The sequence below is a fragment of the Emydura macquarii genome, unplaced genomic scaffold, assembly GCF_026122565.2.
Source record: "Emydura macquarii macquarii isolate MOO-44397 ecotype Brisbane River unplaced genomic scaffold, CSIRO-AGI_Emac_v2 contig_320, whole genome shotgun sequence".
Classification (NCBI taxonomy): Eukaryota; Metazoa; Chordata; order Testudines; family Chelidae; genus Emydura; species Emydura macquarii.
The window spans coordinates 11,265,049-11,283,310 of NW_027130457.1; the positions used below are offsets into that span (position 1 = coordinate 11,265,049).

Genomic DNA, 18,262 nt, shown 5'->3' on the forward strand with positions numbered 1-18,262 from the left:
CCTTTCAGGAGTCTCTTAGGTACCCCAAGTTTCACCTAATTTAAAAACTACTTGCTTACAAAAATCAGACAAAAATACAAGTGTCATGACATACTATTACTGAAAAATTACTCTCTCATTTTTACCATGTTTATAAAATAAATCAATTGGAATATAAATATTGTACTTACATTTCAGTGTACAGTATATAGAGCAGTATAAACAAGTCATTGTCTGTATGGAATTTTAGCTTGTACTGATTTCATTAAGTGCTTTTTATGTAGCCTGTTGTAAAACTAGGCAAATATCTATATGTACCCCTGCTTGAGAACCACTGATCTATTTAGCAGCAAAGCACCAATAAAAAGATATTTTAGACCTTAGCTTACATCTTTTGAAACTTAACATACAAATAACTTACAGTAGAATAGTATCTTGCCTGTTATTTCTCATTTAAGGTCCTTCTGAGCAATTTTTGGTACCATTCTAAATATATGTAGTACTGGAACACTTTCAAAACAAGAATATTTTGAAATGACAGCTAAGGTATTTCTGAAAAACACCTGTAACACTGTAGCTATTGGCATGATTTATAAACGTTTTTAAAGAAGGTATTTTATTTTTGAAATTGTCCAGAACCTGCAACACCCCTCAATGGTTATACTATACATAGCCATTACTGAAGCATAGTCTAGATTATTCTTCAGCCTGTCATTTTCCATAATTGAGAGCTCCTCTCTGCAACTGGAGCACATCGAAGTTTAAGTTTAATTTTACATCGTTTATTAGAAATTGGTGACATGCTCAATTATTAGGAAAATAGCTTTTGAACTTTATGGTTTAAATTTTCTAGTAAATGAAAGAATTTAAAGCTCTCTTTCTTAAACTGTAGAAAGACATGGCCCTTGGGTCTCCATTGAGTTTTATCACATTTGTCGTCAGCTTCTCCTGTGAGGTGGTCTTTCATGATGTGCATTCAAGTGTATGTCTACAAAGTGATAAAACCCATGGCTGGCCTGGGTTGGGCTGAAGAACTGCTGTGTACATGTTTGAGTTTAACAGGCTTGAGCTCTGGGAGCTTGTGAGGGCAGTGGGTCTCTGAGCTCAGACTCTATCCAGCTTCAGCCCTACCATCTACACAACCATTTTTAGCCCCACACCCCAAGCTGACTGACCAGGGGGACAACCATGGTCGTGCTATGGGTCTTTTATCCCTGTATAAACATACCTGAAGTGATAATAGGGAGTAGCACTAATAGTTATGAAGATGACCACAAATTTTTATTTTAAAAAAGTACTGTAATAAAAGCAGCTAAACCCATAGTACTATTAGTTTAGAGAACAACAAACACTAAAAATTCAGATAAGGGAAATTGAAGCTTTAAGGTAGATTGGATATACAGACCCCTAATTCAGCAAAGAACTGAAGCATGTAAGTAGTTTTATTCAGCAAAGCACTTTAATATGCTTAATTTTAAGCATATAAGTAGTTCCAGTGACTAAAATTAAGCAGATTTAAGTGCTTTGCTGAAACTGGGCCAATAAAAAACAACAAATAAAGAGGAAAATTAAAGGAATGGACTTCGTACATTTCTAAAATGCACTATGAGTTTAACACAAAATTCTGCAGCAAACTGAAAATTAGGGTGGGTGGGGCAGTGTGAAATTAAATTTATCATCATGTGAAGAATACTGTATTATTCATTTTCAAATTTAATTCTACACAAGACTCCATTTTTAAAGTTCGTCTAAGTTCACACAGAATTTCCAGTCTGCTGCACTAAAGAGTTAATCCAGACCATGTGCCGTTCAATGGTAAGAGATTTTGTGCATATGCAATAGGAGTCTGCTTCAGGCACAACGGATTAAGGGCCATAAATAATTTAAACAATGGAAAATCTGAGCTACCTTTCTTGCGGCATGTCAATATAAAAGGATGTGAATATTTCCTAGAAAACACCTAAGAACACACACAATGATGTCTCTGAAACAAGTCTTGAAGCCACAATTGCTAAATGGTACTTTATTGTCTTCAACAACTAGCAGTTACAGTGTCTAAAACAAAAAGAAAAGTTGTTAAAAAATAAATAGCTGAAGATGAACTGTTGAGATCCCACTGATTTTTGTTACTGAAGTGGCTCCACTATGTGTTATTCCTTGTTTTTCAGCCTTCATTCTTCAGATTCTCCTGGCCTACGAATATCATCAATCTTCAGAATCATTCTAACCATCTGAGTAGCCAGAGCAATCTGTTGCTTTTTACCAATTAAGGTTTCTATGACATGTTGTTCCTTCATATCTGCCAAAAGAGGGGAAATATTTAGACATTCCTCCCAAAATTAAAATAGTCAAATTAAAGAGTCATTAAAAGAGCCCAGAGTGCAAATCACATTTCAGATTTAAAATTATACTACCATACAATCAATCATACCCTTCTACCAAAACCCAGAATTTTATTCTACATGCATATTATTCTCTTTTATATGTTTGGAGACCAGTGAGGCATAGTGAAGGAAAACATGCCAACGATAGAATGAGCTTATTTCTCTGAAGTTGTACATTTTGTTTGGGCAGTCAAGTGTTCATACTACAGCTGAGACATTTCCTTAAAAAAAGACTTTAGGTTTACATCTGAGTCTTAAAAATTATTTTGAGCTGAAACTTCCGAACTTGGAGCACAGTATTATTATTATTTTTAAAGTTTCTCTATATCCACTAGGGCAACACAAAAGCAAAGGAAGTTCCAGGTCAAAGTCTCATCTGAACTCACCCTACTTATGCCTAAATTTTGCTCACGTGGTGTAAAATTAGGTTATTGTATTTCCAAATTCTTTGACTATCAAGAATTACTAATTGATTAATTGATGTTTTAAGAGCCTGAACTCAGAAATTCACATTGCAATAGAAAATTTTTGGTAGAAAAGTGTTCTTCAAAATAAAATCAACCAACCAGAAAATCCAAATAATCGCAGTTAGCAGCTCATTTAAAAAACTGCAGATTGATACCAAAATTTGGAAGACAAACATAAAACATTTGCACACTCACCTGTCTGTTGCAGCTTTGGTTTTTTACATGTTGTAGGTGACCACACACAAAAGTGAGTTTAACAAATATTAAAAATAATTATTTGGGATTAAATTAAAGCAAAAATAAATAGTAAAAATACTCAGCAGGGCAATGAAGAACTTATGGATTCAAAACATATTGCTCTGTGCATTTTTTTACTTTTTATTGTTTACTTGTATTAAAATACTCTTACATTTCTTGGATTAAGTTGAGTGATTTGCTATGTGATCACCTACACATTTTTTTGGGGGGGAGGGGGGTGTGGCATACTGCTTGCAACCTTGACGGTCAAAAGGTGACTAATATTTTTTAAAACCTCATCAAGCTACCCATTTATTTACAAAGTGAGTAACTTTTAGAGCATTCACAGTGATCTTAAATAAGAGGGTCCAGATTATTTTTCTAATATCCTGCCCCCTCAATATTCCCATCTCTTCCTCCTCTAGCATGATTTTTAACTTCATAGAAAAGAATAAATGCAGTTTCCATGTGTCAGTGATAGACTATCACAAGGCACATAGACAACAGTAGAAGCTTAAGTACTTTCATCACAAGGAAGTCAAGCAAACAAAGAAAATTACGCAGTATATTTTGTATGGACAAATGTGCCAATGTCATATTATGAAAAACTTCCCATTGCGCCCTATCATTTGTTCAAGCTACTACATTCTTCTCTGAAAGATGTGTCTTAAGCTGGAAAATAGCAAAGGAGGTCACAAATGTTGTAGAATAGACGCAGTTGCATGGGTTGTGGCAACAGGGGCATAGCTGAGTCATGCTGGGTACATACATACCAGTTTCAGGCAGGTTTGTACTCAGCATAGTTCGGCTGTGTCTCCACTGCAGCTGCCCCAGCTAGACTGCTGCTATTTATACTCCTGCTAGCTCTCATCAAGGTACCACAAGCATGTGTACATGAGCAGGGAAATCACATCTCTAGCTTGTAGTGTAGTCCTAGCCTTAGTGTTAGTATAAAATAGGTAATATAAGAATAATTGTTCTTCACAACACCATTTTTTGAACTATGATACTATTCTGAAAATCACTACTCTTATAAATGCTCTATACCAAAATAATTTTGGGGTACAGTGTTCAAATTGCATAACAGTGAAGATTATAAAAAATCTTAATTCTGTTCTAGCAAAACTGGACAATTGATGGGATAAATAGCAATACTTTCTTAGAGAAGAGAGGGCAATAATTCCTACACAAATATTTTAGAGAGAAAAGAATGACGAAAAAGTTAGAACCAAAGTTTTCTATTAAATACAACAGGCCTTTTTAGTCCATTACAAAAATTACCAGAAAAATTAAGAGCAACATTAGTTCAATAAAGAGCAGCAAACAAGAACTTCATTATACACAATAATTTCTTGGGGTTAATACAGTACAGATAAATGAAAGTTAAATTCTTCGTAAGACATTTTCTGAAGTCTTTGTAGTACTCATGGTAGATCTGCTACAGCTTTTTCCATCTGTTGAGAAATGTCTTCCATTTAGTTCCTCTGCACAATATTTATCAAGGCTTTCTTACCATTTGTTCCTTTGCGCAAACAATCGATACCAAGAGCAGGATTGTTTTCTTTCACTTGCTTAGCTCGCACTTCAGTCATAGTCTGTATGGGGTTCATTCCACTGTTTTCAGAAAGAGCTATGGGAATGACTTCTAGGGCATCAGCAAAAGCTCTCATAGCATACTGTTCCAAAGAGGGACACTAGGAGAGTACAGGCTTATATTAGACTGTTAGCAAAACCAGGTTATCACATTGAAACAGTGAAAGAATTTATCCATATACTACAGATGCAAGAGTTCTTTAAAACATGAATGTTTATATGTGGTGTCAATGTGCTTATATGCATAATACATCCTACATCAGTCTCAAGGAAAAAGGGCTTGTCTACATGGCAAGCCAATAATGCACCAGCTGGCTGTTTGGTAACTCAACATATGGTCCCTGCTATTGTGCAGTAGAAGTGCTGGTATGAAACAGTGGGAGTGACTGCAATTTAATCATCATATTGAAATGAGGGACTAGGGTATAGAGGATGGAATGATGTGCCACTGAATACCCCATCCATATAGTCTACCTCACAGGGACTGCACATTTTGAGCTGGCTAAGGTTACAACCTTTTAAAACCAAACCCTAAGATCCATACTTGAATTCAAACATGACTTTGATAAATTTAAGTTGTCCTATTTCATCTTTCAAAGATAATTTCAGTATTGCAAAAGCAACATCTTTGATAAGAGTCCATCAGTTTGAAAAGGCGGCTAGCAACTCAATGGAAAATTTCACAGCATCATCATTTAATCAGTAACCACTCAGTAGTTTACTACAGCACAACAGCTTTTCTTCTTCTATTTTGCTTTGCTATGCTTCATCAGCAGCAGTTAATATGTGCAAAACTATACAACACTGTTCATAAGCGGAATCATGCAATTCCTTAACATACACATGTTTTGCAGTTACAAATACTAAAGCCTGATGTTCTGTCATTGAGAGGGAGAATGATAAAAAGTTTTCCTTTTTCTTTTCTTTCTTTTTTTTACCTTATCCGCTGTTTCGCTAACTGCCAAAGCACAAGAGATCTCGGCAGCACCACCTCCATACACAATGCGGTTATCACGAACCAGGTTCCGGATTACACACAACGCATCATGAAGAGATCGTTTTGCTTCTTCAATAATCTTGAATTTTAATATGTAAAGTTAGGAGAATCCCAAAAAATCTTAGTTCATCAAGGTTTTTTTAAATACAGAATTAGAAACTCCACAGCCAAGTAATATCTGAATAGAAATATATTGCTGTAATGACCTAGATTTTTTTAAATTTACTGTTTTCATGAACTTTACATTTTGAAATAATCAGCTTTTCAACACTAGAAATTACACATACAAATTTTAAAGATTTTCAACTCTTCACTTTGGCAACCAAATCACTTTTCAAGCCTGCAGTATTTCCAAGATAAAAACAAAGGTTTTTATGCTAGAGTATTTATGATTCCTACTTCAGAAAGTCCATTTAATATCTTGATGCTGATGTGTTTTATATAAAAAAAGTTAAGCAAACCTGGAAAGCAGTTTTGTTTTGTTTTTTAAAATAGATCAGAAGTCTGTTTTTAACTCTTTATGTGTACCCTACCTCTGTTTCCCCCTCCTTTAGGCTTTTGGCTCCAAATAGAATTTAAGTACCAAGCAGGATAAGAGCAACACACTGGACACCAACTGATTTAATGCAAAGTTTGAAATGTTGTTTCTCTGCACAGAAGACACCATTCTGATTTAAAGATCAGACCAAGAATTATAGAAGAAGATTAAGTGCCTACTGCTGTGTGAAAATGAGTAAGTGCCAGATCCTGCAAAATTATTCAATGTAATTTTACTCACACAAGCAGCTAGTAAAAGGGATGAGGCACAAGAGTGAAGCTACTCGTACTGCATGATAAAGGATCATGAGTTTTACTCAACAGCATGCAATGTGAATCTAGCAGTACTTTGCATAGCAAGTTGCCACTCTTAACAAGCAATCACTGCTGGCAGTCCCAGTCACGTGAACAACTGACTTGTTCACTCCCCCACGTCAAATACCATAATTTAGACAAGACAGTGAAACACTGAAGCTCTTTTGGATGCACCTGATGGTTTTGCAAGTTGTTACAAATTAGCAGAAGATATGCTCAATATGTAAATGAGAGTTTGACATCTCACCATCTTATTTCCTCCTCTAATGAAGATGGTCACAGCTCTGGAATTCTGACACTGCTCAATAACAAGCATTTTATCCTTTGTTGTTCCAAATGAGATCTCTCGGACGATGCCAGCAAAACCTAGTTTCTCAGATGTGAGTTCGCAGAAACGAGGAACAATGCGCCCTCCAGTTGCAATGGCAATCAACTAAAATTAAAGAAACATCAAAGTCATTTTGAAAAGACTTTTTTCTCAAGGGAAGGGTTTATTGTGGAATATAGGTGGAAGAAGGCCAATTTATAGACTAGACTCTGAAATGGAGACTTCCCCTCCTTCAGAGTATTTCAGGGAATGATTGCTTCTGCAGAGCAAGGAATGAAATTTTAAATGTGGAGTCTTAGGTCACCTTTTATTACCCATCACACTTTTCTAGCTCAATTTTAACCTTCAGTTATTATTTGTACTAGGGTAGCACCTAGGGGACTCAATTGGGGATCATAACGTCATTCACAGTGTGCTCTTTTCACAAGTGCTATTTTACAATCAGCGATTGAGACTCGTGTATATTAGTTGTGCAGCTCCTCTCCTGAAAGCCAGAGCTTCCAAAGTGATCATGTATTAGATTCTTTGTCAGCCAGTCATGGCAATGCAAGATGAAGGCTGACAGAAGTTTACTTACTTCTATTTCAGGTCCACCAACCCAACGAACAGCAGGAAGCTCATTCTGAAGCAGTAAGTGATTTGCCTCATCATCAAAACCCCACTGGCAAATAGCTAGGTTTGCACCAGTGTCTTTAATCTGAAAGCAATTTCAATATGTTTGTTACTAAGTTAAAAGTAATACAGTGGATTTAATTTGAACTTGCATGTACTGAAATACAGAGGATAGAAAGGATGACCTGTAAGAACACCAACTATGAAAGTGACTTTCAAACTACAGTCTGTTCATTAATTACAGCTATTCTTTGAATAGTTTGTCATTCATTTGTAATCTTTAAAAAGTATATGCATACAAGCAGGTCAGCTTCTCATGGAACTATTAGTCAAATCCTACATGAAAAGCAAGATATTTCACTCTTGCATACACTGGGGAGAAAAGTCATCAGGGATAGATATGTTTAAAAACTGTAACCTGTTTCACCATCTCTTCAAATTTCTCCTTTTCATATTTCTGCAGTGCCTTGTAATCTTCCACGGATGTTACATCAAGCTTGTGCTTGGTTTTAGGCTTAGGTGGCTCAAATGGACAAGTGAGAATTGCAATTTTAGCATCTTTAACTTCCTACATGTTAAAATAAAAATTAAGATTAATTATTTTCACCTCAATAATATCTTCACTCTCTTTGACCCCCGCCCCAGTCCTACTAATAAAATTATTTTTCCTACAAGCTAGGAAAGAGAAATTTCTATAAGTACATGAGAGGGGGTTCAGATACAGCAGTTGGAGGAGCAAAGAAAGTTCCCTTGATGGTTTAAATAAAGCCTAACACACAGACACTACCAGAAAAGAATAACTTACTTTAGGCATCTGTGGATGGCTGAAATCTTTATCCACAATCACTCCTTTGACCAAATGGGTATCTTCCAATCTCCCTCCCACTTTGCCTTGTACTTTGATTAGCTCAAAATCAACATCTTTGCGTCCCATATCAGCCACTGTCAGTACAGCATTTACAGCTATTTCTGCCATTTGTCTGTTGCAACGGTTAATTCTAAGTTTAAGCAAAACGTAAAGGAAGTTAGTTACAATTGTTCAAAATGTGTTCCTCCCTCCATAGAGAACAACTGCCTTAACAGAGAACAACAAAGATTATTTGAGCTTTGAATGATTGTTCATTGCAATAAGATGGGGGTTCTGGCTGTTGAATCGGTGAGAGAAGGACAAGTTAAACTACAAAGTAAGAGACGAATGTAATTTGTCTGCCTGTGTGGTGGAGATGAACATCTCTTCTTGGATATTTCACCAAGAGATAGATTTGGGACTCTCACACTTAACTGATTACAAGTGAGTTATAACCAGTGAGGGACTTATATAGGCTGCATGCCAAACAACATGCAAGGTACATCTGGGAAAGGACCTCTTTTAATCTAATTATATATACTTGGTATACTGCAGCATGCTATAGACAACTGCTGCTGGACCATATGTAGATTTTTGGCCACACAAAACAAATCACACTCTAGATTAACCTTTAAGATTAAAGCAAAATGGTTTGACTAGAATTACTTTAATATGCCACAGAGACAGAAGGCAGGGGAGATGCTTCCAGCTATGACACTATCTTGAACAATATACAGTGAGACTTGAAATGTTCATTAATGTAAGACAAGCAGCAAATGTCAAAGTTAAGTGAAAAACACAAATGTTTTTTAAAATGTTCAATGCCAGTGTTCTACCTGCCCTAAATTAAGAAAAAACAAGAGCGTTGATCAGACTTTCAGTTAAATTAAGCATCACTAGTACCTTTTTCTTTGTTCCAATAGTGATAGGATGGAATAACAGGAACATTTTTGTTTTAAAGCAGCCCAGCAAGAAAAGATAACTCACACCTACTATCTTAAAGAAGACTGAGAAAATCAGTCAGTGGTCAATTAATTTGTTGAATACTTGTTGATGTGTCATGCTGGGTTACCCAATGCTGTGCTTCTCAACCATAGGGGATAAAGCAATTGAGGGGTCACTAACATTTAAGAGTTTGAAGCAAAGAAAATCTCTCTCCACCTCCCCGTTACGCTTCAAGGTCAAATATTCTGTCAGTCTCTCAAAACATACACACAAATTATATAGGAATATTATTATCATCATCGATATAAATTAAATGAAAGGGGACAGTGAAAAACCTTGACTTCAAAAAAAGAGGCTGCAAACCTGAAGAGGCTGAGAGTCTCTCACCTAAAATGCATGCACCACTTTGGGCTGGTCTGCTGACAACAGAGGAAAATCATATTATGCCATCAAATCACTATCATCCATGATGGGTAGCAAATTAACTACCTAACTTCCATTTTACTATAGCCAAGAAAAATCAGAGCAATGACACAACAGACTAATATAAGTAAAGGTAGAAGGCAAGACTACGATAATATTAGCTATTTATCACATGTTAAATCCATCTAGTGTCATCTTTTCTTTAAGCAAAGTATCTTTTAAAAGTGAGGGCAAAAGAACCACATAGAAATATAAAAAGGGATGTTAGAAAGTGTGGAAGTAGAAAAGGAAATTAGCATAGAGGAATTTCTATTGCAGTTGCTTGTCAGATGTCATCATACCTGTAAGGAGAATGGCTTACTAATTCTTCCTCTTAAACTTATTGCATCAGTGAAATTACAGCAGAGAATTTTACAGATAATAACTATAAGAAGTGACAACCTTTAACTTTGAGCAACAATTTCATTGAGGAATGCAACAAACTTTATATTCCAGGAGGGAAAAAAACAAATTTCAAGGATTTCCCCCCCAAATTCTTTCAAGTACCAAACTACAGTAGTTAGGTTTTTTCCGGTATAAACTTACACTTTAGAACTTAGAGTTGTCTTTGCAGTCTGGATGAGAGGTTCACTGTTCTTTGGATCAACTGGAAAACTATCGCTGATTTTGTCTAGATTTTCAATGGCAATGCGTGCAGCCTGCTCATAACCATCTGCTATTCTCATAGGATGAATACCACGATCTAACAACTGCTCAGCCTGTTCCAATAATGCACCAGCCAGAACTACAAAACAAAATAAAAACAAGAATGTACCTTCCTCCACCAATTTACTAAGTTATTTTACCTTGCAATGCATTGTTAGAAAGTGTGCTTAACAGATTTGTCCTTGCAGGCTTACACTATTTCAGGCACAAGTTTCTAAAATTCCTCAATAACTGTGGACCAATCTTAATGAGGAAACTATCCTAAAGAAAAAGCAGTAATTAGAAGTTGAGACGGAATTGGAAGAAAACTATTTAAGATATGTGAAAAATTAAATATATGGATGTATTTAATACAAGGGATAGAGTGTCAATACTGCCCTCAAATGTAGCCTACCCTTTTAAAAACAACCACACACACACGGAGCTGCAAGAGGATTAAAATGCTAGCTACGCTACTAAATGTGTTTGAGATTGTGAACATGCTAATTATTTATATAGGGTCAACTTTTTAAAAGTATTTTTAAATAACTTGATTTCAAAGATGACAGATTTGAGATAAGTCTCTTACCAACAACCCCTGTAGTTCCATCTCCAATCTCATCATCCTGCGATTTAGACAACTCTACCATAAGTTTAGCTATTTGATGATCCACATCCATCATACTCAGAATGGTGGCCCCATCATTTGTGACAGTCACCTCACCATCCTTGTCCACCATCATTTTATCAAGACCTAAAACAAGAGTTCAAAAAGTATAGAAATTATGAATAATCAAAGAAACCTTACAAGAAGATGTGTTTAAACGTACATTCTCATACTTACCATTGGGCCCCAGTGATGTTCTCAGTGTATTTGCCACAGCCTTTGCTGCCATTATGTGAGACTGTGAAACAAAAATGCAAATATAAATTCAGTATTATGACACATCCTTAAAAATACAATTTTCTTCTCTTTCAGCAATGGAACAGCTGAATTATTGAAATGCAACATTTATTATTTGTGTGACCGCAGCGCTTTGGAGCCCTAATAATGAACCAGGACCCTATTGTGTTATACACTATACAAACAATTTATAATCTAAGAACTTGTCTACATTGAAAATCCCCAGTGCAGACAGTACTAGGTCAACAGAAGAATTCCTCTGTTGACTTAGCTATCACTTCTCAGGGAGGTAGATTAACTATAGTGATTGTAGAACCCTTCCCATCACTGTAGGGACTACACCGAAGCACTACAGAAGTGCAGCTGAAGCTCTGCAGCTGTGTTGCTGGAGCATTTTAAGCGTAGACGTACCCTAAGCATGAGACAAACAACAACAGATAGATATAGGCAGGCAGATGGAGAAGTACAAGTAAACAGACAATACTGGTCAACACAGCACAACAGCTGCCCAGCATTTCATAGGCAATATGGCAAAATCAAATTTTAGAGCTTGTCTACACAGCCCTACTGTTCAGATTAGAGGGGATGTGAATTGCAGTATGAACTAAAAGATGCCTAGTTCATGTTGACAGGACTACGCTGATGTGAACTGGGACCTTTTAGTTCATGATAGCAGGGTCTACACTAGGCAGTTGAGTGCAACACTACAGCATGCAGCACTCACACCCCCATTGTCCGCACTGCAGGGCTGTGTAGACAAGCTCTTAGGAAGAAGGACCAGAAGGACGATGAGGAAGCTTTGAGGATGTTTATGAGGAGTGCTTGCCAAATATGAGGGGCAGCATGACAGAAAGCATAAAGGTACTTATATTTGACAAATGTAACAAGTGGGCAATGGAGACTGACATCATGGGCTGATTAGAGGTGAATGTCGACAGCTCAATAGCCAAGGGAGATAATAGGCAGGGTGGAGATTGACCATGAAGCACCCGGAAAGTGAAGACAAGTAGCTTATGTTTGAAGTGATAGAGAAGAAGAAGCCAGCCAGTGAAGGGATGCAAAGAGAGGGCTGATCAAAGCAATGAGTTTGGAAAATGATCTTTGCAGCAGCATTCTGAATGGATATGAATGGGGCAAAATTGCATTTGTCAAGATCAAAGAAAAGAATGTTACAGTAATCTAGATGCAAGACAATGAGCGCCTGAATAAGAATTTTAGCTGTGTGGATGGAGAAGAAAGGCCATTTCTTAACCATGTTACGCAGAAAAAAATTGGCAAGATTCTGACATAGTCTGGGTGTGAAGATCAATACAGAGACACAAGTTAAAGATGACACCCATCTTAAGGGCCTAAGTGACAAGCAGGATGGTGACCGAGAAAGGAAGCAGCAGGGAGGGAATATTAGCAGCTCTGTTATAGCTATATCCAGCTGGAGCTGACAGCTAGATATCGTGAGATGGAGACAGGTCTGCTACAAGCAGGTACATTTGTGAGTTGGCAGCATACATGTGGTCATTTAATTTGTGTTTGTGGATGAGATTACCCAGAGATAAGGTATAAAACGGAGAAGAGAAGGGGATCCAGGACAAAGCCCTGAGGCACCCATGCTCCTTGACAGTTGAAAGGGGGGATGAGGAGGATCCTCCAAAGGACTTGCTGAAGTAGTAGTTAAAGAGGTAGGAAAAAAGCCAAGAGAAGACTGTCAGAGAAGCCAAGAGCTCAAGAAGAGGCGTGGTTTAATTGTATCAAAGGCATCTTACACATCAAAGAGAATGAGGATGGCATCCTGGTTGGGAGCTTTGCTAAGAATAGAAGAACATAAAGTAAGAACAGCCATACAGGATCAAATCAATGGTCCATCTAGCCCAGTATCCTGTCTTCCAACAGTGACCAATGCCAGGTGCTTCAGAGGGAATGAACAGAACAGGTAATCATCGAGTGATCCATCCAGTCGGCCATCCCCAGCCTCTGGCAAACAGCAATGCCTACTTATCCTGGCTAATAGTCATTGATGGACCTATCCTCCTTGAACTTATCTAGTTCTTTTTTGAACACCATTATACTCTTGGCCTTCACAACATCCTCTGGCAAAGTGCTGCACACACTGACTGTGTGTTATGTGAAGAAACATCCCCTTTTATTCATTATAAACCCGCTGCCCAAATTGCATTTGATTACTCCTAGTTTGTGTGTTATAAGGAATAAATAACACTTCCTTATTTATTTTCTCCACATCAGTCATGATTTTATAGACCTCTATCATATCTCCCCTTAGTCATCTCTTTTCAAAGCTGAAAAATCCATCTTATTAATCTCTCCTTGTATGGAAGCTGTTCCCTACCCCTAATAATTTTAGTTGCTCTTTTCTATACCTTTTCCAATTCCAATATATCTTTTTTGAGATGGGGTGACCAGATCTGCATGCACTATTCAAGATGTGGGCGTACCATGGATTTATAAAGAAGCAATATGATATTTTGTCTTATTATCTATCCCCTTTCCTAATGATTCTCAACATTGTTAGTTTTGACTGCCGCAGCACATTGCGTGGATGTTTTCAGAGAACTTCCCACAATGACTCCAAGATCTCTTTCTCGAATGGTAACAGTAATTTAGACCCCATCATTTTCATGTATAGTTGGGATTATTTTTCCAATGTACATTACTTTGAAACATTGAATTTCATCTTCCATTTTGTTGCCCAGTCACCCAGTTTTGTGAGATCACTTTGTAACTTCACAATCTTGAATAGTTTTGTATCATCTACAAAATTTGCAACCTCACTGTTTACCCCCTTTTCCAGATCATTTATGAATATGTTGAACAGCACATGTCCCAGTATAGATCCCTGGGGGACAACACTATTAACTTCTCTCCACCCTTCATTTCCTACCTTTTAACCAGTTACTGATCCAGTAAAGGACTCTCCCTTTTATCCCATGACCTCTTACTTTGCTTAAGAGCCTTTGGTGAGGGACTTTGTCAAAGGCTTTCTGAAAATCTAAGTACACTATATCCACTGGATAATCTTTGTCTGCATGCTTGTTGACCCCCTCAAAGAATTCTAGTAGATTGGTGAGGCATGATTTTCCTTTACAAAAACCATGACGACTCTTCCCCAACAAATCGTATTCAAGCTATGTGTCTGATGATTCTGTTCTTTACTATAGTTTCAACCAATTTGCCTGGTACTGAACTTAGACTTACTGTAATTTCTGGGATCGCTTCTTGAGCATTTCTTACAAATCAGCATCACATTAGCTATCCTCCAGAGTTCTGGTACAGAAGCTGATATAAATGAAAGACTACATACTACAGTTAGTAGTTCTGCAATTTCACATTTGAGTTCCTTCAGAACTCTTGGGTGGATATAATCTGGTCCAGGTGACTTAGTATTGTTTAATTTATCAATTTGTTCTAAAACCTCCTCTAATGACACCTCAATCTGCAGGTTTAGAACTCTCTCTCACATCCTCAGCCATGAAGACTGATGCAAAGAATTCAATTAGGGCTAGTCTACTGTTAAAACTTACAGCAGCACAGCTGTATCAGTGCAGACGTGTCGCGGTAAGAGCACTTGTGTAGCTCCTGTATTATGTTGATGGGAGAGAGCTCTCCAGGCAACATAATAAAACCACTTAAATGAGCAGCAGTAGCTATATCAGTGGGAGAGTGTCTCCTGTCTATTCCACACAAGCGCTTATTTCAGCAAAATTTATGGCAGTCAGGGTTTGTTTGTTTTTTTCACACCCCTGAGTGACAAATGCTTCGCCAGCATAAAAGCTAGTGCGGACAGGGTCTTAGTTTCTCCGCAGTAGCCTTAATTCCTTGAGTGCTCCTTTAGCATCTCGATCATCCAGTGGCTTCACTGACTGTTTAGCGCGCTTCCTGCTTCTAATGTACTTAAAAAATATTTTGCTGTTACTTTTTGAGTCTTTGACAAGCTGTTCTTCAAATTCCTTTTTTGGTTTTTCAAATTATATTTTTAAAGAATGCCTTTTTGCCTCTAACTGCTTCTTTTACTTAGTTTAGCTATGATGGTGCTTTTTTTTGGTCCTTTTACTATGTTTTTTAACTTGGGGTATACATTTAAATTGAATGTCTATTATGTCTTTAAAAAGTTTCCATGCAGCTTGCAGGGATTTCACTTTTGGCACTGTACTTGTTAATTTCTGTTTAACTAATTCCTCATTTGTGTGCATTCCCCTTTCTGAAATTAAATGCTACTATGGTAGTCTGCTTTGGTGACCCCACCCGGCCCACAGGGATGTTAAATTTGATTATGTTATTGTCACTATTATCAAAAAGATCAGGTATACTTATCTTTTGGACCAGATCATGTGCTCCACTTAGGACTAAGTCAAGAACTGCCTCTCCTCTTGTGGGTTCCAGGACTAGCTGCTCCAAGAAGGTGTCAAGAAACTTTCTCTCTGCATCCCATCCTGAGGTTCCCAGTCAATATGGGGATAGTTGAAATCCTCCATTACTGGAAGTTTTTTTGTTTTTATAGCATCTCTAATCTCCCTGGTTAAATGGGAGATACAACAGAGCATACCAAAAGGTGAACTGTCACACTGGAGGGAGGTTACCAGTGGAGTTCCTCAGGGATCAGTCTTAGGACCAATCTTATTTAGCCTTTTTATTACTGACCTTGGCACAAAAAGTGGGTGTGCGCTAATAAAGTGTACGGATGACACTAAGTTTGGAGGTATTGACAATACAGAGAGAGACCGGGATATCATACAATAAGATCTGGATGACCTTGTAAACTGAAGTAAAAAAATAGGATGAAATTTAATAATGGAAAGTGCAAGGTCATGCATTTAGGGACTAATAACAATTTTTGCTATAAGCAGGGGACGCATCAGTTGGAAGTGATAGAAGAAGAGGAAAAGGACCTGAGCATATTGGCTGATCACAGGATGACTATGATCCACCAATGTGATGTGGCTATGAAAAAAGCTAATGCAGTCCTAGGATACATCAAGCCATGTATTTCCAGTAGAGACAGAGAGATGTTAGTAACATTATACAAGGTGCTGGTGGGACCTCATCTGGAATACTCTGTGCAGTTCTGGTCTCCCATGTTTAAGAAGGATGAAATCAAACTGAAACAGGGGCAAAGAAGAGCTATTAAGAAGATGGCTTATTTAGCATAACCAAAAGAAGGCTGAGGGGCGATATGATTACTCTCTATAAATACATCAGAGGGATAAATACCAGGTAGGAAGAGTCATTTAAGGTCAGTGCCAATGTGGACACAAGAACAAATGGATCTAAACTGGCCATCAGGAAGCTCAGACTTGAAATTAGATGAAGGTTTCTAACCATCAGGGGAGTCAAGTTCCGGAACAGCTTTCCAAGGGGAGCAGTGGGGGCAAGAAACGTAGCTGGCTTCAAGACTGAGCTTGATAAATGTATGGAGGGGATGGAATGATGGGACAGCCTAATTTTGGCAATTAACTGATCTTTGACTACTAGCGGTAAATATGCCCAATGACTTGTGAAGGGATGTTAGATGGGGTGGGGTCTGAATTACTACACAGAATTATTTCTTGGATGTCTGGGTAGTGAGTCTTCCCCACATACTCAGCGTTTAGTTGACTGCTGTATTTGGAGTCAGGAAGGAATTTTCCTCCAGAGCAGACTGGCAGAGGCCCAGGGGGTTTGTCACCTTCCTCTGTAGCATGGGGCACAAGTCCCTTGCTGGTGGATTCTCTGTACTTTGAAGTCTTTAAACCATGATTTGAGGACTTCAATAACTCAGTCATAGGTTAGAGGGTCTATCACAGCAATGAGTGGGTTAGGATCTGTGGCCTATGTTGGGCAGGAGGTCAGACTAGACGATTATAATGGTGCCTTCTGACCTCAAAGTCTGAGAATTTCAATCACTAACATCTTCTTCATCAGGTGGTCGGTAGTATATCCCTGCTGCTATATTCTTATTAGTTAAGCAGGGAATTACTATCCATAAAGATTCTGTGGCACACTTTGGTTCATTTAAAATTTGTATTTCATATGACTCTATGCTTTCTTTCACCTATAGCACCACTCCCCCATCAGTACAACCTACGCTGTCCTTCTGATATATTGTGTACCATGGCATTACCGGGTCCCACTGATTATCCTCAGTCCAACAAGTTTCTGTGACACCTGTTGTATCAATATAGAAGGAGATTAGAGACTTTGAGCCGGTTCAGTTGAGTGCAAAGCAGAGAAGCTGGACTGGAGGAATCAGGTCATAAACCATGTGCTCAAGGAGGTTAAAGAGGGACGGGAGACGGGCCAATAACGGGCTGGGGGACTTTAGGACGGGGGAGACTAAAGCATGTTTGTCCCGGGGGAGAAGAGCCTGGTTCGGCGCGTGCGCGCTTTAAGGGGGCAGACGCAGAGCAAGGCCCGACCATGGCTGGACTCCAGCCCCGCCCCGCCCGAGCGCCCGCTCTGGGCAACCCGGCCCGCAATAGACGCGGCTTCATCAAAGGCTTCTGCGCTGGGGTCGCCGGCCCAGGCGGAGCGGCCCCGACGGGGACGGGGTCAAGAGCTCCGCGCTCAGGCCGGTCACGGCCGTTCTCGGGGCCGCAGCCGCCCGGCCCCGCCCCGCCCCGCCCGCCAAGCTCCGGCGGCCCCAGACCGTCCGGGCCAGACCCGGCGGCGGTTGAAACGAAACGACCAGCACGCGCGGGGGGGAGGAGGAGCACATGGAGCCGGGGCCGGTCGGGCCGTTGCACCGTGGCGCATGCGCAGTTACCTTGAGGGCCTCCAGCCCCATGAGGCGGCTCTTGCGATCCTGGTCCTTGAGAATCAGGAAGGGCCGCCCGTACTCATCGAACGCGAGTGTCCCCATCGCCGACATGATCCTGCCACCCCCGGGCCGCACTGACGCTGCAGACCGACCGACCGGAGGACAGACAGAGACTCAGACTCGGACAGACAAAGTCGCCGCACACGCCCAACGCAACAGGAGGACGCGACGCGACGTAACGTGACGGCACGCGCAGCAGACTGCT

The 18,262-nt window shown here is 39.1% G+C and overlaps 1 protein-coding gene across 1 annotated transcript; it reads right to left on the reverse strand.

The window, feature by feature from the left end:
- Nucleotides 1-1,975: 1,975 nt before the first annotated feature.
- On the reverse strand, nucleotides 1,976-18,181 carry CCT5 (chaperonin containing TCP1 subunit 5). The gene is made up of 11 exons (XM_067529480.1): nucleotides 18,004-18,181; nucleotides 11,193-11,253; nucleotides 10,938-11,102; nucleotides 10,250-10,448; nucleotides 8,255-8,447; nucleotides 7,868-8,017; nucleotides 7,415-7,534; nucleotides 6,757-6,942; nucleotides 5,599-5,736; nucleotides 4,581-4,761; nucleotides 1,976-2,278 (listed from the first exon to the last, which is right to left on the reverse strand). The coding sequence occupies exons 1-11, from the start codon at nucleotides 18,106-18,108 to the stop codon at nucleotides 2,151-2,153; spliced, it is 1,626 nt and encodes a 541-aa protein (XP_067385581.1). The 5' UTR covers nucleotides 18,109-18,181; the 3' UTR covers nucleotides 1,976-2,150.
- Between the last annotated feature and the right edge of the window lie 81 nt (nucleotides 18,182-18,262).